This window comes from Mollisia scopiformis, assembly GCF_001500285.1.
Source record: "Mollisia scopiformis unplaced genomic scaffold LY89scaffold_19, whole genome shotgun sequence".
Taxonomy (NCBI): Eukaryota; Fungi; Ascomycota; class Leotiomycetes; order Helotiales; family Mollisiaceae; genus Mollisia; species Mollisia scopiformis.
The window spans coordinates 784,816-807,851 of record NW_017263599.1 but is presented as its reverse complement, the minus strand read 5'-3'; the positions used below and the strand labels follow the sequence as shown (position 1 = coordinate 807,851).

General features: G+C 47.1%; 7 protein-coding genes across 7 annotated transcripts; 2 read left to right on the top strand and 5 right to left on the bottom strand.

Moving 5' to 3' along the window:
• The first annotated feature begins 2,072 nt into the window (after positions 1 to 2,072).
• Positions 2,073 to 5,176, top strand: LY89DRAFT_651659 (RabGAP/TBC). The gene is made up of 4 exons (XM_018212176.1): positions 2,073 to 2,474; positions 2,534 to 3,774; positions 3,821 to 4,762; positions 4,809 to 5,176. The coding sequence occupies exons 1-4, from the start codon at positions 2,228 to 2,230 to the stop codon at positions 4,875 to 4,877; spliced, it is 2,499 nt and encodes an 832-aa protein (XP_018067810.1). The 5' UTR covers positions 2,073 to 2,227; the 3' UTR covers positions 4,878 to 5,176.
• Positions 5,177 to 6,158: 982 nt separating this feature from the next.
• On the top strand, positions 6,159 to 7,445 carry LY89DRAFT_687549 (Fasciclin-domain-containing protein). The gene is made up of 5 exons (XM_018215522.1): positions 6,159 to 6,515; positions 6,578 to 6,807; positions 6,863 to 7,072; positions 7,133 to 7,278; positions 7,334 to 7,445. Exons 1-5 carry the CDS (start codon positions 6,183 to 6,185, stop codon positions 7,414 to 7,416), a joined length of 1,002 nt encoding a protein of 333 aa, XP_018067809.1. The 5' UTR covers positions 6,159 to 6,182; the 3' UTR covers positions 7,417 to 7,445.
• A 1,247-nt stretch (positions 7,446 to 8,692) lies between these two features.
• LY89DRAFT_785150 (uncharacterized protein) lies at positions 8,693 to 9,952 on the bottom strand. The gene is made up of 3 exons (XM_018222860.1): positions 9,842 to 9,952; positions 8,998 to 9,757; positions 8,693 to 8,950 (listed from the first exon to the last, which is right to left on the bottom strand). The coding sequence occupies exons 1-3, from the start codon at positions 9,856 to 9,858 to the stop codon at positions 8,906 to 8,908; spliced, it is 822 nt and encodes a 273-aa protein (XP_018067808.1). The 5' UTR covers positions 9,859 to 9,952; the 3' UTR covers positions 8,693 to 8,905.
• Positions 9,953 to 13,208: 3,256 nt separating this feature from the next.
• Positions 13,209 to 14,295, bottom strand: LY89DRAFT_754180 (uncharacterized protein; the record flags this gene model as incomplete). The annotated part of the gene is made up of 2 exons (XM_018221311.1): positions 13,209 to 14,110; positions 14,166 to 14,295. 2 exons carry the CDS (start codon positions 14,293 to 14,295, stop codon positions 13,209 to 13,211), a joined length of 1,032 nt encoding a protein of 343 aa, XP_018067807.1.
• Positions 14,296 to 15,588: 1,293 nt separating this feature from the next.
• LY89DRAFT_672664 (uncharacterized protein) lies at positions 15,589 to 17,131 on the bottom strand (the record flags this gene model as incomplete). Its single annotated transcript, XM_018213297.1, has 4 exons — positions 15,589 to 16,280; positions 16,347 to 16,467; positions 16,524 to 16,708; positions 17,074 to 17,131. The coding sequence occupies 4 exons, from the start codon at positions 17,129 to 17,131 to the stop codon at positions 15,589 to 15,591; spliced, it is 1,056 nt and encodes a 351-aa protein (XP_018067806.1).
• A 416-nt stretch (positions 17,132 to 17,547) lies between these two features.
• Positions 17,548 to 18,267, bottom strand: LY89DRAFT_737429 (uncharacterized protein; the record flags this gene model as incomplete). Its single annotated transcript, XM_018220251.1, has 2 exons — positions 17,548 to 17,895; positions 17,944 to 18,267. 2 exons carry the CDS (start codon positions 18,265 to 18,267, stop codon positions 17,548 to 17,550), a joined length of 672 nt encoding a protein of 223 aa, XP_018067805.1.
• A 2,167-nt stretch (positions 18,268 to 20,434) lies between these two features.
• Positions 20,435 to 21,466, bottom strand: LY89DRAFT_158369 (uncharacterized protein). The gene is made up of 3 exons (XM_018205476.1): positions 21,287 to 21,466; positions 20,788 to 21,234; positions 20,435 to 20,513 (listed from the first exon to the last, which is right to left on the bottom strand). Exons 1-3 carry the CDS (start codon positions 21,329 to 21,331, stop codon positions 20,490 to 20,492), a joined length of 516 nt encoding a protein of 171 aa, XP_018067804.1. The 5' UTR covers positions 21,332 to 21,466; the 3' UTR covers positions 20,435 to 20,489.
• Positions 21,467 to 23,036: the final 1,570 nt, after the last annotated feature.

Here is a 23,036-nt window from a genome sequence, read left to right as displayed (position 1 = left end):
TATCGAATTAGTTGACCTAGCTGGACCTCAATGCCAGCAGTCAAGTTTCGGGTATCTCGTGATGGTGATGGGGTTGTGTGGTTGTTGGGCGGAAGAAGGAGGAGGAGGGTTTCGAAAGAAAAGGTGTTGGCAGATATCATGAAGATTGAACGCTGGAGCTCTCGCGCTGGCCTGCCTCGCCTAAATTTTGCTGTATGGGTAGCGGACCGCGACTTGACGTCAGTCACGGGGAACTTTGATGGATACCAGCATTTCTTCTTGCACCTTTGCATTTATCTACTATTATTCTAAGGTATTCGTTATTCAAATTTGATTTGTTCCTCATCTCAACTCTTGGTCTCCCGTTGTGTATGCCTGTTTCACATGTTCCATTTTGCAGCCTCGTGCCTGGGGAGCTGTAGGCAGACTTCCCAGCATCGACCACCACAAGGAACCGACCGACCTTGGCATTGTCAGTGCTTGCAATCGAGTCACCGTTCCGTTTTGAGGAGCCCTTTGAAATGTGTGGATTAATTATGGAGATATAAGCATACAGCCTGGCCTAATCTTTCCACCAAGCAAGATCTCCGTTGGCCATCACCGCAGATGACCTCTTGTTGAGCTCTTTTGAAATGCAGCTCATCCGTGCACGTACCCCAACGTGCTTTTATGGGAATTATCCTTGATTCGGTGCTGTAATTTAGCTTGACCTCTCTACACAACGCAGAAAATATCCTCGGATAGACAAAACACAAGATCCTAAGCTAAATGTTGCTGTAGGTCAGCTCACGGCATCCAGAGGTCTTTAAAGTTTTGAGGCGTCGATCACACTCTTGATATCTTCTGACCTCGTTGACCATCAGCTGCCAATAACCCATCCTCAGCCTCACTTCCAAATGTCAGCCTTGTGAAGAAGGCTGAGAAGTATCACGTGTTATCAAACCTGTTACGTTCCATTTCATGGATTTTGTGTGAAGTCTCACAATCATTTCTCTGTGGCTTGGTAGTTCGCAATTCATCTTCTTTGTGGTGCCAAGTTGTCAAACAATATCTTGCAAAGCTAAGGTAGGGGAAGGATGCAAGTTGGCTGACTAGGTATTGTATCCGAGGGTCGAGGCTGATATTGCATTACTTAAGGTAATGTAGGATTTGTTCTGCCTGCATTTCGTTCTTGCGGCTCGACGCTCCAGGAAATGCAACATTCCTCGAGAATAGAAACTTCATCAAGCAATAAATCATCATTTGCAAGTTGGAGAATGACTTTTCTTAGAAACATTCGGCGACTTGTCCACGGGAAGAGGCGTGGTTTGACTTCTACGAGATCGGCACGCTTTGTTTCAAGATTCCCTTACATGATCCGTGATTGGCAGCAAATGTTTTAGTGGTGGCTACTATGAGTGGCTGTGGCTGGGATGTGGCTGGTGGGGAGGTGAAATCCGGTCTTCTGCCCATGCAACTTCGATCTGTACCGAGTAGAGTAAAGTGTAGCACCAATTGAAGACCAAGCTGATATGGCCATGGAAAGGGTCTTTTGATGCCCTTGAACTGTGTATCCCCTCACAGTCGTCATCAATCTTTTCTCTCAACTTTCTTTGCTCGGACTCTGTGAATGTCCCTCGCATTCACAGCAAATCTCGATAAAGCTAAATCGGGGCTACAAATGTTGAGTTACCCCTGTCTTAAGATCTCCTAGCCACAATCCCAGCGACGCGGCGTGTCAAGAGAAACCCAGGGCCAGAGTAATATCCAAGAGTCAACACCACCAAATTTCAATTTTTCACAACCACTTGCACATTCTACTGTCACTCTTTATCTTCGCATACAATACTTGCGCCGTTGCACCATCTGCAATTCCCCGTTCCACAGCGATCGTCCTTGTCCTCGTCCAATCTGTCGTCCAACGGGACTCCGTCGCCCTTCATTAATGGCCTCGAGCACTCCAAGAACCTCCTGACCTCCCCGACGCCCGTTCGACGACCGACACAGCGAAGGCAGAAGAATGTCCGAACACGAGCATAATGATTCGGCGGAGACAGAGTCGGTCAAAGAGAGGAGAGAGTCCAACGCCGACGCTTCAGATCGCGAAAATGTGCGTTTGACATTCCCCATGTTTGCTCCTTACCTGCGTCACACGACCCCCTGGCTTCCGCAGGACAATGATTGGGAATTATGCTAATGGGTTGGTCTTTGGTAGGACACGTTCGAGGATGCCAATGACACTGCAGAGGCGGATGCTCCAACACCGACCATGGAGAGGACAAGATCGTTGACCAAACAGCGATCTCCCTCGAGCTCACAAGATGCCGCAGAAGTGCCAGCTCTGCCACCAAGAGAAACAAATGGTGATCAGAAGCACGGGGAAGACGATACCAGACAACCGAATTCACCACTCCTCACATCACATCGTCCCTCGACCTCGTCTCTGGATAATGGCGAATTAGATAACGTCAGCCTAGATGAGGACACAAATGCCGAGAAGTCCCCATCACCAACTTGTAAGTACCCTCTGTATACCAAACTTTACTAAGTCAAGTATACTGATCGGCTAAAGCAGCTGCTGGTCCGAAATCACCACCACCGCTCCCACCAAAGAAGTCACCGCTACAAGGCCTCTCAGGCAAACTACCCTCAGTACCATGGGCACCTCCTCCACCGCCCCACACGCCGGCTCCCGCTGCTCTTCCAGTCCCTGCTCCAGCACCCACAAGAAAGCTGACGAGTCCTTTCTCCTGGCTTTCCCGTAATAGTTCACAGCCAAAAGAAACTATTGTCTCACCTCCTATACCATCTCCAGGTGAGCGGAGAAATACAGCGTCTTCGATAGCTACGGTTGGAAGCAATCCTGAGATGATGATGAGCAAGTTGGAAGAAGGACACGAGTCTGAGGGACCCAATGGAAAAGGCCGGCCAGCTCGAAACAGTCTAAGGGACAGATTTAAGCTTCTACGAATGCGAGAAGAAGCTGGTATTACAGAGCTACCCGAAGACGACAAGGCAGTTGGTGGTTTAGCGGGATTGATGGCAAGGACGCCAACTTTTGGAATGAGTTTGGGAAGTCCTACAGCCGAGGATACAGCACATCCACCTATGTCTCCTGGTCCTTCAAGTCCGAATCCTGCATTGGCTCCTGGAAGAGCTGCTGGTGTATCTGCAGGTCCATCAGCAATGACTGATCCATCAGCTCCTGTTGATTGGGATCTCTGGCAAGCAGTGGTGGATGAAGGCCCCGCCGCAGTTGCTAGAACCAGCCCAGAAGAGTTAAATCGAGCTATCACTACCGGAATTCCACATGCTATTCGAGGTGTCGTTTGGCAGATATTGGCTCAGAGTCAGAATGAAGGGCTCGAGGGAATGTATAGGGATCTTGTCAACCGTGGAACCGACAAAGACAAGGATAGGATGAGTGGATCGAGTGGTGCTCATAGTACGCACTCTGTCAACGGAAAAGAAGAGACAGTGGCCTCATCTGCCTCATCGATCCATTCTGATCATTCCAGCCCTGCAAATACTTTGATGAATGGCTTGAGATCTCCTTCGCCGCCAAAGGATCCAGATATGATAGCCAAAGCACAAGCTGAGAAGAAGAAAAAGGCCAAAGAGGACGCAGCTTCTTTGCAGAAACTTGAGAAGGCTATTAGGCGGGATCTGGGAGCTCGAACTAGTTTCTCCAAGTTTGCTGCTAGTGCTGGCTTGCAAGAGGGGCTCTTCGGTGTTTGCAAAGCGTATGCTCTGTTCGATGATGGAGTTGGGTATGCCCAAGGAATGAACTTCTTGGTCATGCCTCTACTCTTCAATGTTCGTCTCCTTATGCATACTTGAGACTCAAGCTAACCTGTTGCAGATGCCAGAAGAAGAAGCCTTCTGTTTGTTGGTACGAATGATGAACCATTACAACCTACGGGACCTCTTCACTCAGGATATGCCAGGGCTGCACATGCACCTATACCAGTTCGAACGATTATTGGAAGATTTTGAGCCAGCTTTGTATTGTCATCTGCATCGAAAAGGGGTAACACCTCACCTCTATGCAACGCAGTGGTTTTTGACCCTGTTCGCCTATCGATTCCCACTTCAACTTGTTCTACGGATCTATGACTTAATCCTCAGTGAAGGCCTATCAGCCATTATCAAATTTGGTATTGTTCTTATGCAGAAGAATGCCCAAACCCTCCTCGGAATGACGGACATGGGAGCATTGACAAACTTCTTGAAGGATCGATTGTTCGACGTTTATATTGATCAAGCTCCGTCAGCTGGATCTATTCTCGAGTCAGGATTTTTTGGTAGCTCAGGTGCAAGTATCGACAAGGAGATTTACCGGGCGGATCAGCTCGTCCAGGATGCGTGTGCTGTAAAGATTACCCCGGAAATCCTCAAGGCATACACTGCAGAGTGGCAAGAGAAAGCACAGATGGAGAAGGAGCGTCAAGCTGAGCTCGAATTGTTGAAAGCTACGAATCATTCCTTGGCGTTCAAGGTTCGTCGATTGGAAGAACGTGTTCAAGAGCATGACACCGAGCACGCCGCACTTGCTACAGATCTTGTCAAAACCAAAGTCGAGAATGAGGAACTGAAAGATGAGAACGAATCCCTCAAGGGTCAAGTTCAAGAGTTAAGATCGGTCATTGAGAAGCAACCCGAGGAAGTCGAAGCACGATTAAAGAGCGAAATGGACCGCTTAATGAAGCGGAACCAAGAAGTCCATGAAGAGAACAGCAAGCTAGAAGAAGAGATGAGCGAAATGGAGAAGACCTTGGTGGAAACAAAGATGCAGCTCGCAGAGGTATGTGCTCTTCCTCCCCCAACAAACACCCACTAACATCGAACAGGAGAGTTCTCAGCACGAAGCCTTACAGCGAAAATGGACCGACCTCCGCAAAGCTGTCAGCAGCGACTAATTCCTTCATCACGACATGTACAGCTCTTGTTCACTTCTACCTCTTGTCTTCCTTTTACAACCAACGACTCGATTTGGGCTTAGCGATGCATGCATACTTACGAACGAAAAACAAACCCTGTGATATCCCCCTTTCCTTTCTGACCCTAGCGCGTAATGTATGTTATGATTGTGTATGGATGGTTGATGAGAGCCTTGGGCATGCATTTGTATATAGTGCGGTACTTTGGAGAGAGCATGGATGGGAATGGAATGAAAAGCGAAGCCTATGCAATGCTGTTTGCTTGTCGAGCATGGATCTTGTTGATCGTGCAGTCTTGCATGGATCTCTACTACCTAAGCTCCAACCCTTTCTCGTGCAACCGAACCGAGGTAGCAATACCCATCTCTTCATATCCCACACAGAAGAAAGTTCTTCATACTGCCGAATTTGGCCAAGTCATCGTGCATTATCCACGCAATCTCTTTCCCCATGCCTCCCTATCCACTAGAATCTTCAATCAATAACCTACGCAGGTAAGTCTCGAGATTCTTTCGAGAAATTTCCTTGCCAATAGATCTTCTTCGCTCCCAACTTTAAATGCCAACTTAAATTTACAATCCAAGCCAAGCCTCAAAACCGTTTCCTCTCCGTTTCACACCTTCAAAGCGTCTCCCCTCCATCCAATCACGACACCGTTTCATTGTCCCCGCACCAGGACTGCCTCTTGTTTCGAGATCGACATAACCTTAAATCCCTTCACCTTAGCGAAGGGTCTCCAAGTGGTCTGTCTCCTCCTTAGCTTCCGGGTAAAGCGATCTGGCCAAGCATTTTCGAGAGTCGGCCATGGGTATTGATGTATGGAACGCATCGAACATTCGGAATCGGCATTGTGCCGCGCTGTGATGCTTCGTTTTTACTCGAAGGAGTTTCTGAAGGGGAGGGATGGTTAATGCGTTCGCTCCGACTGAAAGCCATGCGAAAATGTATATCCTTCCCTTCTTTCCCTCGCTCTTCTTCTCCTCTGCTTCTGTTTCCGTCGTTCGTCTGCTGTCTCTTTGCCCTCATTTTCTCTTCTCTCCAAGCTTGAAGTTCTGTGAGCTCAAGTTTCTTTCCTCCTATACCTTTTAATTCCATCTTCCTATATCAAGATGTTGTTCACAACCCTCCTTCTGTCAGCAGGACTCGTGTCCGCGCAGACCATGACTCTATCCAAAGTCCTCACCGCAAACAACAAAACCCTCTCCACCCTCTCCAGTCAGTACCTATCCCCTCCCCTACCATCCTTTTATCCCACACTAACACCATCTCCAAGGTCTCCTCGCGATGCAACCATCCCTCTCCGCGGCCCTCTCCTCCGCATCCCCCATCACAATTCTCGCCCCCTCCAACGACGCCTTCACCAAATTCCTCGCCACCGCAGGCGGCATGTCCGCCTCAAAGGACTCCGGCATGGTCGCCGGCCTCCTCGAATACCACGTCCTGAACGGCTCGTTCCCTTCCACGGCGTTTACTACCGAGGAGCAATTCGTGCCGACTCTGTTGACAAATGCGAGTTTCACGAATGTAACGGGCGGTCAGGTCGTAGCGGGCATGTTGAGCGGGAAGACGGTCGAAATCATGAGTGGGTTGAAGGAAATTAGTAAAGTTACCACTGCTGTACGCTCATCTCCCCATCTCCCTCCCTCCCTTCTCTCCTTGCGGTCACTGATGAGAAAAAGGACGTCATGTTCACCGGCGGCGTAATCCACATCATCGACACCGTCCTCACAGTCCCTCTCCCACCATCCACCTCCGCTCTCGACAGCTCCCTAACTGCTTTGGCCGGGGGCCTCGAGAAGACAAACCTCGTCTCAGCTGTCGATTTCCTGAAAGATGTCACCATCTTCGCCCCTTCCAACGCAGCGTTCCAAGCCATCGGGTCCGCGACCACTGCTTTGTCTACTACGCAGTAAGTCCCCGCTATTCTTTGGGAGTCAGAAAGTAAGACACTGATGAATCGAAAGATTATCATCCATCCTCGAATACCACGTCATAAACGGCACCGTGGGGTACAGCACCCTTCTGTCCACCGGGCTGGCAAACGAGACGTTCCCTACGCTGATGGGCACCGAGGTCGCGGTCGAGGCTGTGAATAAGAAGGTTTTTGTTGATGCGGCGATGGTTACTATTACTGATATTATTGTGGCGAATGGGGTTATGCATGTTATTGATAAGTAAGTTGTTTCTCTTTTCGGGGTGGACGAGTGGAAGAGGGCTAACGAGATGCGAAATAGTGTCTTAAACCCAGCAAACAGCACAGCAACACCCAATCCCGCAGCTTCGACACAAGCGGTCGTGTTCGCAGGCGCATCGAGCGTGAGTCAAGTCCCCTTCACAAGTGGCGTCTCAGCTACGACTACAGCACCGAGCGCGAGTACCAGTAAGTGGCTCTTATCTTCTTTTCGGTTTGTGGCAGAGGTGCTAATTGCACGCAGTGACGGCCGGCGCAGAGAGGGCGTATGGCACGATGGGTGTTGCGGCTCTGCTTGGGATGGGGGTTATTGCTGGTGCTTTTTAGGAGCTCATGCAGTAAAAATCAAAGAGAGGGAAAAGGTTGCGGTGATTTTGATGGTTGTTTTAGCTAGCGAATTTATGTTTACGACTAAGGTTTTCTTTGAAACCATGCATTACATCTACTCGCTCACTCACTTCTTACGTATAGTACGTCAGATGAACGTATGTCTTTGAATGCCCTTCATAACTTCGACATCCTCACCCCCTTTCCTGATCCATTTCCCACATTCTCAGCACCTCTTCGTCTCATCTTCTCCTTAATCCTTTCCTTCTCGAGTCGAAAGTTCTCCGCCATGGCGGATTCCCACATCTTCCTATCCCACCATAATGCGAAACGTGGCCCGTCTTCGAAGGGTAGGGCTGATGCTTCTTTTCGTTCTGTTTCTGTCTTGAGAGGGTCTGAGTTGATTGGTGATTGCGGTAGTTGCTTGGGATGTGAATTGTCTAGCTCCAATGTTGGGTCTTGTTGGGTGGTTGTTGGGGAAGACATGTTGGTTGTTATTTTGTTTCATTGCGGCCAGGAAGAGTAGAGGTGGCTTTTATGGTTACATTTCGGTGAGTTGGTGATTCAGTTGGTGGGTTTGTGATTGGTGTTGTTCTTGTGTCTAATGCCAAATTCATAGTGGAGTGCATGTTATTGTTGCTATTAAGAAGTCTGGGTGACTGAGAAGGTATGTGGGAATATTATGCAGGAGTATTCTGGATAGCTGTTGGACAGTCAAGTACTAGAGCGGATTATTGCTTCAGATTTAGATGCGTCACTTGGATATTCAAGACACTATATTCCTCGAGTGGACAATCCTTCGGTGTGAGTAGATATGGTAACGTCGCTTTGATAGGTGCAACATTAAAATAGCATTTCGGGAGCTTAAAAGTAGGCTGAAGAGTAGACTGGAGGGCTATGACTATTTCGAAATTCACTGCTTTGGTGATGCACGTCTTGAATAGAGTTTTCAACTCAAAAGTTCGAGGCACTTAGAATACGACGAACTTACAAGAAAGCGAGGATTTGGTCTATAAATCGAAAGAGACGTGAACTTGGAGACTGTCATTTCAACGTAAGGCTGTGCTTATGGAAGAACATTGAGCGTATTAGTCCACAACTCCACATAAAACAAGACACGGTCTGATTCCAGGGGAGAAGCTAATAGACAGTGGCGGGCGCTGACGCGAAAGTGGACAAAATACCCAATGAACTTGAGAGGGGAGACTTCAGCACGATTCAACTGAGCGAGATTTGAGACCAAAAGAGAACTGTGATGGAAAAGCTCTCGCATTGAGGATCGATTTGGTAGCAGCTAGTTTGCACAACACGCCAAACTTTTTGTTGCCAGTGCGTCCTTCCCTGCTCTGACTTCCCATTTCCCACATCACACTTCCCACTTTCTGCACTAAGTATTCTCAGCCGAGTGTGGTTTAGAAATGTCACGGAAGGCGTTGATCGTCGAACCATAGAAGCGATGAGAGCGAATGTATCTTTTGAGAAATCTGCATCAGTAGTTTGGGACTAATCTTTCTTGTATTAGCTGTTCGTCTATCTACAAAATGTTAGTGTCTCGTAGAATCGTGGTCACAGTGGCATTACCTGGTGATTGTTCGTCACTCTGTCCATCTCGGCCCGGGACAGTACACTGATCTTTGGTAGAATGAAAGCTGACCCCAGTTTTGCTCGCCACCACTTGGAGAGGTTCTTGAGAACGATCCTTTGATACCTTTCCGCCGGCCAGGAGTCATCCCGGCACACCACGAGTCTTTCAACACTGTGAAAATCTCGTAGCGCTCGTAAAGAAGCACCTCGGGGTCTGTAGATGACGGTTTGCACCGAGCCAGGGAGGTTTCCGTACTCGTCATTGGCTTTGGCGAGGTGACGTAATCCGCGCAGTGGACTGCAGTTGAAGTAATGGTGGGTGAAGCAGTAACAAGTTTCGACACCGTCCAGCAGCAGTGAGTCTTTTGCAAAGCTGTAGTACATTGGCTTGTTGTTTAACATGGACTTAAAACACAGCTGTCGGAGCTCCAAGCCAATCTTTCTTGCCTCTCTATTCGTGTGAAGCAGCGGTGGAGGACTCGACATCGGACGTACTCGATAAGTAGATGGAGAAAAAGGCTCTCTGGCCCTGTCACTCTTGGAAATATTAAGAACTCGTGGCTCGTCATGCGCAAGCTTCCAGATCAAGAATCTGAGTTCAATGGGAAGCTTCGGGAAGAGGGTGAAACTCGTCAGTGCAATACGAATATCTGGATATTGATCCGTATTGGGCTCCGCTGATTGTTGTTGGTCTTGTACGCGCGTATCTGAGATTGTGCTTTGGGCACTTTCTGGGATCGACTCGTGGTTCATCGTGCTGCTCAAGATTAGTGAATTTCAAGTAGGGCGTTGCGCGCAAATAAAAACTTGGGGGTGATGAACAAGGAATGGGGATGCTCACGATTGGAGGATGCCCATGATTCCGGTTGTTGTCGCAAGTCGAAAACGATGTTGTAATTTAGAAGAAGTTGAAATTGCGATCTCGAGGAAGGTACCTGGGTATCTTGTCGAGAAAATAAGGTTATGTAAGCGAGAACGCTAACAACTACTACCACTTGCGGAAAGAGCACGATCACGAGCCACCAGCCCGTGTGGTGAATAAATAAAAGTCAAAAAATTCCAGTGTCTACCAGTAGGTTCGAACTTCCGGGACTCCGGGAATACGGCTTTGACAGTCGGAGAAATCCCTGGCCGCCGCACTTGAAGTCACCATCACCTGCAGATTATAGCTTGAATTCAGGAGTTATGCCGTGGAACTTGCGATTTAATGCACAGAGAAGTGATCTTAGGTTTGCAAAACTTCTTCTCGACTGTCTCCTTCCTAAACTACGTACCTATCGCATGGTCGTTGCCATTAACTCGTAGCTAAAGTAGACTTGTGAAGTGCGAGCTGAATCAAGTCAAGAATACCTTTCCCACTAACAATATCAGAAACATACACACGTTATCAAGGAGCCATGCCGTCCGTAGCTGAACCTATCTGAGATATGATAGAGTCCGAAGAAGCAAAACGTCCGCCGCATATATTGATTGAACACTCTTGTCAATCTGTTCATCGTCTCTGGAGGTTGATCTCAACTTTAATACATCCTAGTGAGAGCTGGTATCTCTTCTATATTCCACTGCTTCCGTCGAGCGTAATGACTACTAATGTCAGCATTTCCCCCCATCTCAATTGGCTTCAGACTCACATTCCGCTGAAGGACAGGATCCCGGAATTGATCAGAGAAGGTGGTGTTTGGTCAAGGGGAAGTGTAGTAGCAATTTCCAACATATTCAATTGCTGGATCATAAATCGAGCAGTTTTCCATGTATTTCATGTCCTTACCCCGAATAAAAAGCGGCTTCTTAGTAAAGTTGGTCTTCGGTACAGCACACTTTCATCCTCTTAGCTTGTGCCAGGGTGCGAAGAGATCAGAACTTACTTCTTGACTTTCTGAAGCCATCGTATGTTGTAAAGCTTCAGATCTCGTAGTTGACAATTTAATTTCTAGCAGCTGGGTGTCTCGCTCTAGTTGAAAACCTCGCATCAAAAGGGCGATGATATCAAGGCCATAAATTGCAGATGATTATCACTGATAGAGCTTCCAGCTTCCATGCTGACGGAGGTCATGTTAGGGAATGGCTGTACCCCGAGAGGCTGCCGAAGCGTGCTCCCTTTGATCGGGCAGATAATATTTTCAGACAACGCCTCGTCGGCTCCCATTGTTCACGACCATAGACCAAGTTCTGCAGGTATGCTAACTCGAAAGAATGCAATGTTGAAGCTGCGACGAAGCACAATGTATCATATTCGTGGTTGCAATGGATACTTCTGTTTCATAATGAGACCTCGAAGCACATAGGATATCTGTTCACCAACATAGCTCTGGTTTCGCTACATATATATCCCTCTAGACTCGGGTGAATGATTTGCGACCGTAACGAGTACCTGTTATAGGAAGGCTTGATTGATCGTTCGCTGGCATGCTCTTCGTCAGAGTCGCCGAGGCTCTTCGAACGGTACATAAAAACGATGTACTTCAGCCGCAGTCACCCGAATGATGCGAGGTCCTGGTTCTAGATAAGACCCTAACAAAAGATCATCAGATTCAGTATACCTTGGGTTACGGTTATACTGACTGCGTTAGTTCGCTGGATTTCTGGCTTTTATACCTCATAAATATGGAATCAAGGACAGACAATGTGTATATGAGAAGCTCAAAATTGGAGACATGTGCTGATCAATAGATTGTTGTACTGGAGACGAGGAACTGTTTTCACCACAGTTTTCAGGCTTAGAGTTAGTGTATGGAGAAGAGATCATACTCAAGTTAAAACTTGACGGAGGAACTCCGATAACATGTAGTTGCGGTCGGCTGTAGAGGAGCTCAAGGGTACCAATTAGTCCAAATTCACTATAAAGAAAATATGAGGATCAAAAATCTGGGCGGTGGACACCTGTTACAATTTCCATGATGAAAAATCCAATTCTTGACTAATTTGATGGGACGAACGCACATTATCCTCTTCAACCATAGAGCCTATTTGGTTCTTCCTCCATACGAAAATTTACATATCATTGTGAAAATACACCCATCTATCCAAGTAGCACTTGTCATTCTTCTGTTCTAGTCCATACGTGAACACCTGCTGTTTATGAACTGACCCCCCGCCATTCATGAATGGCGGGGGGTTTATGTATGGCACTCCCTGTTTGTCAACTAGCCCTGCCATTCACAAACTTTTAGAGCTTTTTCAACTAGCCATAGCTAAACAGCGCCACTGATAAACAACTCGGGAATAAGGCCCTGGTCTCAGCACCTCAGCACCTCAGCACCTCTGGCACTTCTGGCACTTCTGGCACCTCTGGCACCTCTGGCACCTCTGGCACCTCCTCTAGTGCAAAAGTCTTAGAAAACTGAGGTGCTGAAGTGCTGAGATGCTAAAGTGCTGAGATGCTAAAGTGCTGAGATGCTGAAGTGCTAAGGTGCTAAAGTGCTGAGGTGCTAACGTGCTGAAGTACTAGAGTGCTAAGCTCAGATCAGGGGCTTATTTCCGGGCGGTTTATGAATGGCGCTGTTTAGCCATGGCTAGCTCGATATGCTCTAATTGTTTATGAATGGCAGGGCTAGTTGATAAATAGGAGGTGCCATACGTAAACACCCCGCTATTTATGAATGGCACATGCCATTCGTGAATGGCGGGGGCCCCGTTTATAAACAGCAATTGTTGGCGTATGGACTAGAACACTTCTTTCCTTCCAACACGGAGACTTCATTGTTCATCAGTCAGACTCTTCCACATATTCGACTATCTCCAGAGGCATCCCCACAGGGGCCTCACGAGTTGAGGTAAATTCCTAGGCATGTTAGCAAGAAGTTTCATCGTCTGACACTAAAATGACTTGCCTTTGTCATTGCAAAGACATTAGAATCCTCACATCTAGAGAACTTCAGCTCTGGCATGGTCGTCCCGCTGTTTCCGCCCAAACCTCGAATCACCTCATTGACACATGGCTGCTCTCGGAGAACCCTGGCACCATCTGGTGTACCTTCTACTAATTCGTCCATATATGGTGGCCAAGGCGGGCTTATGGTCAGAGTCTTCAAAGATCTGAACTGAGTGAGAAAGTTTCTCTTCGGAAGATCGAATATACTGTCTGATGGATTTGTCCCTATTTGCAAGTGCTGGAGCTCCATTTCTAGCTGCATGTCCTCTCTCAACAGCTCCATAAGATCCTCCGTTGACTCTAGCTGGTTATTCCGTACCTAGGATTGAATTGCCTTCTAGTTTTGGAAGAGTAATTTATCCTCGGATATGTTGAAGTAGACAGGATTCCCATCGAAGTGGGCACCGAAGCAAGGCTTGTAATGTCCGAGGGCTACTTCTCTCGATTCCCTTGAGGCATGTAATATTGCAGGGACTTGAGTAAGAGCTCGAGATTGAAAGGCCGTTCCCCTTTCGACCCTGCCTCTAGTAGAATACAGAGTCGACCAGGCTCCATCTAGGGAAATGACTGCCACTTTTCTTTGCTTTGGAATTGCGTTTTCCCATATTTCGAGTCGGAGCTCGACTGGCAGCCGTGGAAACGGAAGGAACTCTACTGGTTCAGTAGGAGCGTGACCGAAAAGGGAAGATGAGGAGGCCTTCCAAGCTTCTTTGGCGAGGGCGTGCTTGTAGCTGGAAGCAAGAGTTGGCAATCGCCATGTGGTGATGGCATAGAGCTCCTTTCCAGCGTATTGATATTCGCGGCCGGCATCTCGAGCGGCACGTCTCTCATCTTGACAAGCTACACGTCCAAGGAATTCTTCAGCCGAGAGCTCGATTTTCTGTCCAAACTCATCTTCGTCATTGTTTTCGACGTCTTGCAAGAGTTTTGCGTATAGTTCTTCGAGCGACAGATCGAGTCTTTCGGTTGCTCGGTTGTCGAGTTGCTTGTATTTGCTGTCAACATCCTCATTTCTCTGCGCATTTTCCTCCGGTAATCCACACTCGTCTACTGTATTATCCAATTCAGTATGGAAATCCTTGCTGCTGTCATCGAGCTCTTCCATGTCGTATCTGTTTGCCTCCGATTCGTCCTCCAGTCCTCGATTTCCAGCCCGAGGTTCGTCACCGCCCACTGTAGGAAGACCAAGGTACTGATCACCAAGGCAAGCATGTGCGCTACAGCAAGTGATCAGCGAGCCTGGATACATGTTAGCTTTGTGATAGCATGGGGGAGGTGCTGGTTGAAAACGAACCGCTGATTTGTCGGGGGCATAATAGAGCATCTTTGAGGCCGTACGTGAATGAGACCGCAAGCTCTAGTAGATTGGGTGCAAAGCGCATCCGAAGAACGCCTCCTGGGAGCTGAAGCTCCATCGTGTACATTGTTTCTATCATGATGTTTGATGAGTAAGTACAATAAGCTACTGATGGCAAGCAAATAGATGTTAGCGAATCCGTCAAAAGGCATTGGAGACAGAGTGGGGGGCGGGGTGGATATGACTCGGAAGATTTGTAGTTGCAAACTCAGCTGATGCTGGCACGCTGCTCATAAGTGATGAAGACATTGATAGATGAAGAGCATACCTGATCCGTCGGATGAAGAGAGTGTGCACGAGTCTTGTTCGGCGGTTGTGCAGCGCGCAGAAGTGTTGCAGCGAGCAGAAGTGTTGCAGCGAGCAGAAGTGTTGTGTTTAATTTGTTGGAACGGAAGCGTGCGGGTTTGGATTGGTAGCGTATTACGGAAATGTTTATGCTTCTTAGGAGTTATGACTCATGTTTGTTAGTGCTCAGAGTTACTTACATTGTCATCACATGACTGTAATGTCCTAGATCTTCTCAAATTTTAGCTCTATATATCCCCAACAGCGGAGAGGACTCTGATTTCTAAGCCTGTGATGATTCAAGTGTACAATGGTAAGACTAGGGATGGAGAAGAAAGCAAAAGGTCAGCACTTTTCCTTGCTCTTATACTCGGTGAGTCAAGCGATTCCCACAAGTGGCAAGAGCATGAAGCCAAAACAAGGAAACAGGCCTTCACTGACTTATAGAATCTGTTAAATCAAATCAACAAAGCTTATGGGAACTGTAGAACACTATCCAAGCTTAAACATTGAAGATCACAGAATGTGTAGTTTCTCTTGCTCCAAGGCTGTGTTCTGTTTGAGAAACACCCCCGCCCGCGCTAGAAATAAAGCTGCTTTGCCTATCAAGCACCTTGTATCGAGGCAGATTTCGCTTATTGTAATATTGATTTAAGAAACACAAGTAGGTTTATTTTTTATTTTCTTTTTGAGGCGATTGGAGCATGCACGTGGGTAGAAGAGAAGAATGTGGGACAATCAAAATAATTTGGGAATGCAAAACAAACACAGATTTGGTATTTGTTTTGCTTCTCATGTCGCTCATTGCATTTTTAATGCTGTGTACAAAATATATCAAGCATTTCATTTGAACCTGGTGAGTTACATATGTATGCAGCTGTAGCTAATCGGGGGTTCAGACTTGCGGGTGAACACGAAGACACACGTTATCCTTCAGAGTTTTATGATGTGTTGTTCTTACATTGACATAAGCCACAATCATGCCAAAGTCTATCTAGAGATCATGGATGGGGAGACGGTGATCGACTTGGTTATTCTACCCGCAACCCTCCTCCAGCGACGTAACCAAATCCCCCTAATCTGCAGAGTCTCCCATTACACTTCTCCCAGCAGCCACCAGCTCATCCATCTTACCGCTGGAAACGACATGAAGTGTAGGAAACTCTTCATTTGATCGGCCCCAAACCTGCCACGACTGTCTAAGCATATCGTATGTCTTGTTATACTTGAAGCCTACAGTATTTGAAAGACCAAGTGTAAGAGCAGACTCAGTCTCTAGTGATATGTGCTTGACCTTCTTCAACACCGTGAAAAAGATGCCCACGCAGAAACTGAGCTGTCTCCCCCGAACCATAATCTTGCGAATATTGCCCAAGAACGCCTCCATCTCGTCGTTCCATCGTGAATCATCGCCGAAGAATCCTGGGATGGTCCGCTCACTCTCGAAAGCAAAAATATCCGTCTCGTGATCGATGTTGATTGGAGATCCATCGAAGCGGATATGGAGTTGTGGGATGTAGTACTTGAAGGCTATAGCTCTAGAATGCTGACAAGCACCTAGCATTCCCGGAACCTGGGTTCTGATCTTGACCGCAGGATAGGTTGCTATAGGTTGATCACCATCGACGTCTGGCTCATTCACGGAGATATGGATGTAACGCAACCGAGGCAAGGCCAGTTTCCCTGTAGCCAGCGACCCAGTTAGCAAAACAGGTAACAGCTCAAATTTATGTCTATATGTGCATGTAGTAGCAGCGCGCTTCACAGCTGTGTAGAGACAATGATTCCCGAGAAAGCAAGAAGCACGACATGCTATGGCAAGTCAAGACTTACAAATTTCGTCGCGGATCTCCGGAGGCAATTTTGGGAATACATCGAAAGAGGCGTTCAGGAGCAGAGTTTGGCTATCGAAAGAGCTTGCGGTAGAGGTTGTTGGATCAGAAGATTGATCTTGCTTTGATTGATGTTAGCAATCGCGAAGCAAATGGGGAATCCGTTTGCGCCTCTTACTGAGTACCGTCCGCTGAGAGCATCGCGAGATGCAACAATGATGGATTTCTTTGCAATGGAAATGGTTATCAAGAGCTCAGAATCGAAGACGAGGTCGATCGCGGGTGTCGAATAGATGTGTTGAGATGTTGGTATTAAATTGAGAAAAAAATATGCGATACTGTAAGAAGGGCTCAGCGAACACGCTATTGGTAGCGTAACAGATGAGGCCTCCATTACCTTCGGATAAAGGTTCAGATGAAAGCTATGAACGTGAGACAAGAATGATCTTCCAATAATTCTGGTCGAGCACCTTCAACAAGAAGGCAACAAAGACAGAGTTCGTTCAAGATTGAGTCAGGCAGGCGTTTAGGAGCTTTTTCCCTTCGAATCATCCAATATAGTACTACGAAGATCAAAACTGTCCTCAATCGGAATTCCATTATCCAATCTTGCTTCCGGCCTTCTGTGATTCTATCTAAGTAGTCTTAAACAAGTTCACAGACCTTTCGCGATCCATATAGCCAATATTGATTATCACCAATGCTTTAAGATTGTTCATAAAGCTTACATGAGAGCAAGACTCGTATGAAAAAGCCCGAATTGAGGAGCATCCTTTTGCTAGCCATGGACCTGCGCACATACTAACCAACGTGTAATATATTCACGATCGAAGATAGCTTTAAGAACTGCTGTTCTCCAAAGGAAAGACAAGGTACCCATCGAAATAATTTGGGTTGACGGTGAAATCTCAAGATTTCCATTCGAAATGTGAGGTCGCACTAATTAGTTGCGATGTTTACATGAATAGCAAAAACTCCACGCCCACTCCAATAGCACACCCATGTAGAGACCTCTTTGGTCGTATGACTCCCAAGAAAGTCCAATTCCCCAATTGCAATCTCCGTCTTATTTGTAGATCGTGTGGATTAGTACTGAGTAAAATCTAGGCACCAGCATATATCTCAGTCCACCGGATACTGGTCAAAGGGTCCTTTCGAATTCCCATCGAAGATGATATTCTTCATCTCAAGACGCACACCCTCTATGTCCCACCTGCACGGAATGCGTCGTACTTCTCATCTAGCTTCCTGAGGTTCGCCTTGAAAATCATTTGACTACGACCGCCATAAAACTGAAACCTAATCTTCCAGTTGGTGAACGTCGTTAAAGAATAGAACGGGAAGACAAATCCCCAAGCGGCATCAATGTCTGGCATGTCTGTAGTACAGCAATGAGGGAGATCCAAGACTACGTCCATCACCTGCATCGACTTGAAGAATTCAAGAGCGTCAACTGCCTTCATCAAGAAGGCGCGGTACCCAGATCTCTTGTACTCAGCGAACGTAGTGACAGTACAGTGACTTGGTACCTTAATTACTATCCTCAAGTTCTGGATACGATCAATGATTGAGGCAATAACTTAGAGTTGGTTGAGAACAGTGGATTTGCCTTCGACAGACTCGAGACATTGCTCGCAGATGACAATTTCGAACATCTTCATGGCCAGGAAGGTCTTCTTCTCAGGGGCCGTCGTGCCGCTCAAAAGGTCGTCAGCGATGGAATTACTTGCTGCGATGAAAATACACATGTTTGGTCGTAGCTTACTACCCTTGCGATAATATCGAGCGGAAGTGCGGAATTCGTTGCGCTCGATGCTATGAGCAGTAATTGTGACGTCCGCGTTTGCGCCTGGCTTGCGCTCGATGCGTTGCACAGCGGCGGGAACCTTTTTGGACGAGAAAGTGGGATTGGAATGGGACATGGTGACAGTGTTAATGTAATTTCTCGGCGGGTCTGATAGAAGGAGAAGTCAAGATATCGAAGTGGAAGGGCTCTGAATGTCGTGCGTTTCAAGGAGACGGTGTCTCAGAAGTGCTTCCTTGCCGAAAGTAAGATCTTACCGTACAGAACGGTTGATGTTGATGTTGATGTATATTGTAGGGGCTTAGACGTATGATCGATGAGTGTTTGAAAGATGTTTGTGTTGAAAGACAGATGTGTTGCGATAATGGGCGAGATCGAGGAATATATGTGCTCGACATGGGGGCCACTAGCCCAACCGCTCGCCAAGACTTACTAGTGGCTCCTCTTGAAGTTGGTCCGCTAGTGGAATGTATATAGTATATGCGATTGGGAAGAAAAGGTGCAGTGCTTTGACGTCCCCCTACTGTGACTTTCTGTTAAGCAGTGTTCGATGTGAATTTCACGGAGCGCTCTTGTGGGGAGAGAAGTACGAAATTACTTCATGTAATCCTCGAGATTATACGCTAGGCGAGGTAAGCGAGAGACTCCCCTGAATCGCTGTTTCTTGCGCCTCTAATCCTTATGCGATTGGAAGCGCAACTCTCTTGCTATATATTTCGTCTTATGTTTGTCAAATAAACTTGTGCATTGGTCTACCTAATAGCCGTCATCGTTCCCCTGACAAGTCATTCCAAGCTTCAAACGAGGAATTCTGTCTGTGATGATGGACAGTCAAGCTAGAGACTACAGGCATCGCAAGATTTCAATCCAGTTAAATATGATATCTCTACAAGGGCTATCTGCTGTCGACGAATGTTACCGGGAGACTAACCGGGCTTTAAATACGAGTTGAGTGCATCACATCACTGCTTGTTGCAAAGCAGGCTTGACCAGAGAGAACATGCGGCTGAGCTCAAGGTTCCTCTTCGCATCATCATAATCTGACTCGGTCACAGGACGGAGTTTATAAATCACAAGATCCCGGCCATCAGACACAATTTCGGAGCTTTTCTAGGTCGCTGATCTACGCCGTGTGGTAGAAACCGGCATTCTTGATACGCGCACTCTACCTCCCTTCAAGTCGCATCTAGCTACCTCCACCGTCTCTTTCGACGCATCAACTTACCTGGCTGGTCAGTCGCGTCATTTCCTGATTCAGTCATCTGATCTTCGCAGCGCTGTGCGGAGAAAAACATCACTTAGCGAATTTTAAAGGTGAAGTTGAACAAAATAGTGGGACAGGATTTCAACATATTATGGACACAGAGACACCACTATCGTTTCTCCTTCCAATCCTTGAAGGCGGCGCGCTTTAATGGAACCTACAGTAAGCCCTCCTAGGGTTGTTCCATCTTACTGGGATTTGTAGCAAAGGTATGGGCAGAGTATCATGAAGTGGAAGCTGGTTTGAAGATGGGAAGGTAAAACATGACGGCAGAATCAGAAGCACCAAAATTACCCTTATGTAAAATCGCAAAGCTTGTTTGTACGGGAAAGCTTTGTATTGAAGATTCTACCAGAGCGCGGTCTAGCTACACGGCCTCCCACGAAATCATTACAAGCTCAGTCGTAGTTCACCTGTCAAGTCCATGCAGTCTCCAACCGACCATTCGCCAGTCTGCAGCACGTACTTGCATACGATCTACAGCTCAACGAAAGGTCAGTCTACCATGGCACCTATACGCCCACTGTAGTTTTTCTACGGAGATCACATGAAGTGTGGTCCTTGAGAAGTACTTCAATGATGACGAATGAACACCTAGCAGTTGACGCGAACATTGCGACCCATGAAGCACACAAGCTCCTTTGGAGACTCAGCATCCTCGTCTTGCATCATAGTATCCACGCCTTCGAAGGTCGCGCTGCTCGGTGGTGAGATGTAGGCGTTCGAGGCAGGAATAGCTCCGGCAACCATCGCCATGGCTGCTGGGGAGAAGGGAATAGGCTTGATTACAAGACTAGGAGCCTTCTTTCGTTGGCGACCGGTCTGCTTCGAGAAGTTAGAAATATTCAAGCAAAGAAATGATCTCGAGCTTACCTTGTACTTGACCACCATCAACTTCTTGAATTCATCAGCTCGGAGCCGCTTGATTGCTGGCATGTTACCGTCCTCGATGGTCTTGAAGCCTTGATATCTCTCCCAGCCCAAAGCCAGTCTACTGTCGCCAGTCATGTGGTCAATAACGCCATCACTGTCCTGGATAATATCTTCACCCTTGGCTACACCAAGAACAACGGTCTTCAAAGCCTTGAACATGTTGAGGACTGAACCCATGGAAGCTTTGTGAAACTTGATGTTACCGATTGCGATATTTTGGACCTTGTCATGGGCGTCACTCATATCGTAGACGAAGCCAAAGGTTTGAAGTTCCTCGGCGAACATGGGAAGAGTACCACCGTAGAAATTGATGACCGCCGCTGGGCACAGGAAGTAAAGGATGTCCTTCTCGAAGTTGAATCGAATTGGTCGACCACCGAGTTGAGCATGAAAGAGAAGGGGATATTCGGCTTCCATGAGCTCGCGAGACTCAGCGTTGACTGACAACAACGGAGAGGGAACGTAGGATCCTTTGGCACGATAGCGCATGCGGTGGACAACGGTCAAGAGGGTTGGGCGTTGTTCGTAGTTAACAGCGTCTGATCGAATCTTGACAGCTTGAGGAGCAGGGAATGCCTCCTTCCAGATCATGAAACGGACTTCCGGGGCAAGCTCATTGAAGAGTGTGAACTCGGTGAGAGTCTTTCCAGTCTCGTAGGGGCGATCGGGGTCGAACTTGAACTTGTTGTCTCCATCGCTATTGCCCAGGCGGGTGACTCGTTTGAGTGCAGCACGCTCTCGATGAAGTTGGCTGTTCTTCTTCTTCTTGTTTCTCCTCTCTTTCTTGTTCGATCTGACGGGCATTGTTGGTTGGCGTAACATCAACAATTCAATGACCTCCTTCGGGACCTCCATGGGCTTCAGATTCGTGACTTCGTCAAGTCCGATCTATGATGCTGTTAGAATCATGCCATTCTTGGTGGACTCGTCAGTAGCCTACATGTTGTCCTGCTCTGTTATACAGAGCGCCTTGCGAGCGAAGCATTTTGTCGAAGGAAGGGGTGAGTTGAGGCTGGTTGTGGTTTTGTTTGGTGGAAGATGAAGTTGGTTGAGGTAAAAATCTTCAAGCGCTGCGGAGAGCGCGGGAAATATGTGGCGTGACCAATGCTTCTGATTGTGGATGGTTTAACTTTGCGATGTAAACAATGGTTGGCAGCCGAGGCGCTTTACAAATTTTAGCTTCGAGTCACGTGAAACTACGCTTTCGTCATTTCAGAGAAGGCAGCAACGAGAATTGCTGGCTGTATACAAAAGCAAGGAATGTAGAGGATCTAGATTAGCGGACTATCAAAGATTTCTCATACGAGCAGTAGAATTGAAGATGGCTCCGACCCACGCTCCCTCGAGTCGTCTTCTCAACGCCAAGTTTCCCAGAAAACAGCCAAAGTGATTGTCTTGTCCAAAATTCGCTTTGTGTTTTCTAGCCACAGCCAGTGCGTATCTTGGCTGATCGGAAGGGAGGAAGAAGCTGGCAAGTACTATATAGGCTTTCCAGCATTCAAGAACCTGTACCCCGGGAATCTGTAAGGTTTCCTATGTCTACGTGTGCACTACATTGAATCAGCATAATATTTATTTAAAAACATGCGCTGTGTTAGCTTACGTTGATATTTCTCGATTCGACGCTCGCCAAAATCTTGGCTTCTGGCTTTGGATGATGGGATCGTCGCCCCTCGACCTCATCTTTACAGCATGACTCGTCAACAAAACCTCGTGTCTTCAGTTACCTTGAATGCAATCAAATGAGTCCCTCGTCACCTTGAAAAGAAATCTGTCGCGGGCGGCCCATATGTGCAAAAGCCAAGATATTCTCTGTTGATAGGACCCTGGCGGACAATTTTAACGGCCCTAGTGTGTTTCCCTGTGGTCTTTATTTGGCCGAAGGCTGGCATTCAATTTACTTTGTTTGCATGACCAAGGGCGAAGAACAAAATGCAAGCAAAGTTGTTGCAAATTTACAACAAGACCCGTGCTTTGTTGGACTGTGTTAGTGATGCTCCAGCATTGTCAGGCCCAATTTCAAACCCCCAACAATTGATCTATTGAAGAGTAGTCAACAACTCGGATATTGATCATGGCAAGGTCCGTGGATCTTAGGGTTTATTACGTGGATTAGATTAGATCAAAGGCGTCTTCACGTCTAATGCTTCTGTCAAACACAAAGAACAAGACCAGAGTCGGATGAAGAGCTCATATAACTATCTTCTAGCCTAATTAGCATCTTGTAAAAGCTTTCACAAAAACCTACAAGCTTCCAGCTATTGTAGTCGTCAACGACAGATGATTTGTTCTTAGGCAAACCACCACACGTACAACTCTTTGTCTTGTAATTAGTTTAGGGTCTGCACAAGTCAACTAATGGCGATATAAGCGCCTCCCATCATAAAAGTTTCGCAGCTGTATGTAACAGAGACATAGCAGTCTAATTAATTCCCGAAACCTTACTAAAGGGATTAAGCGTGGAGGATTTTTTGCGGGTGAAATTTACTAAACGTCCAATGTTAGTTAACAAAAAAAGTGGCCCGTCTTTGATCTGCGTTTTCACTTAGAATCTACATCGAACTTTCAAAGTCAATACTCTCAGAGCTTCAAGGTGCCCACTTAGTGCAATAGTAAGTGCGAGCTCTCACCTGCTGCACCCTAATTTAGTGAGTACCGGTAGACTATGTCAGGCTGTTAAGGCTTCTTAA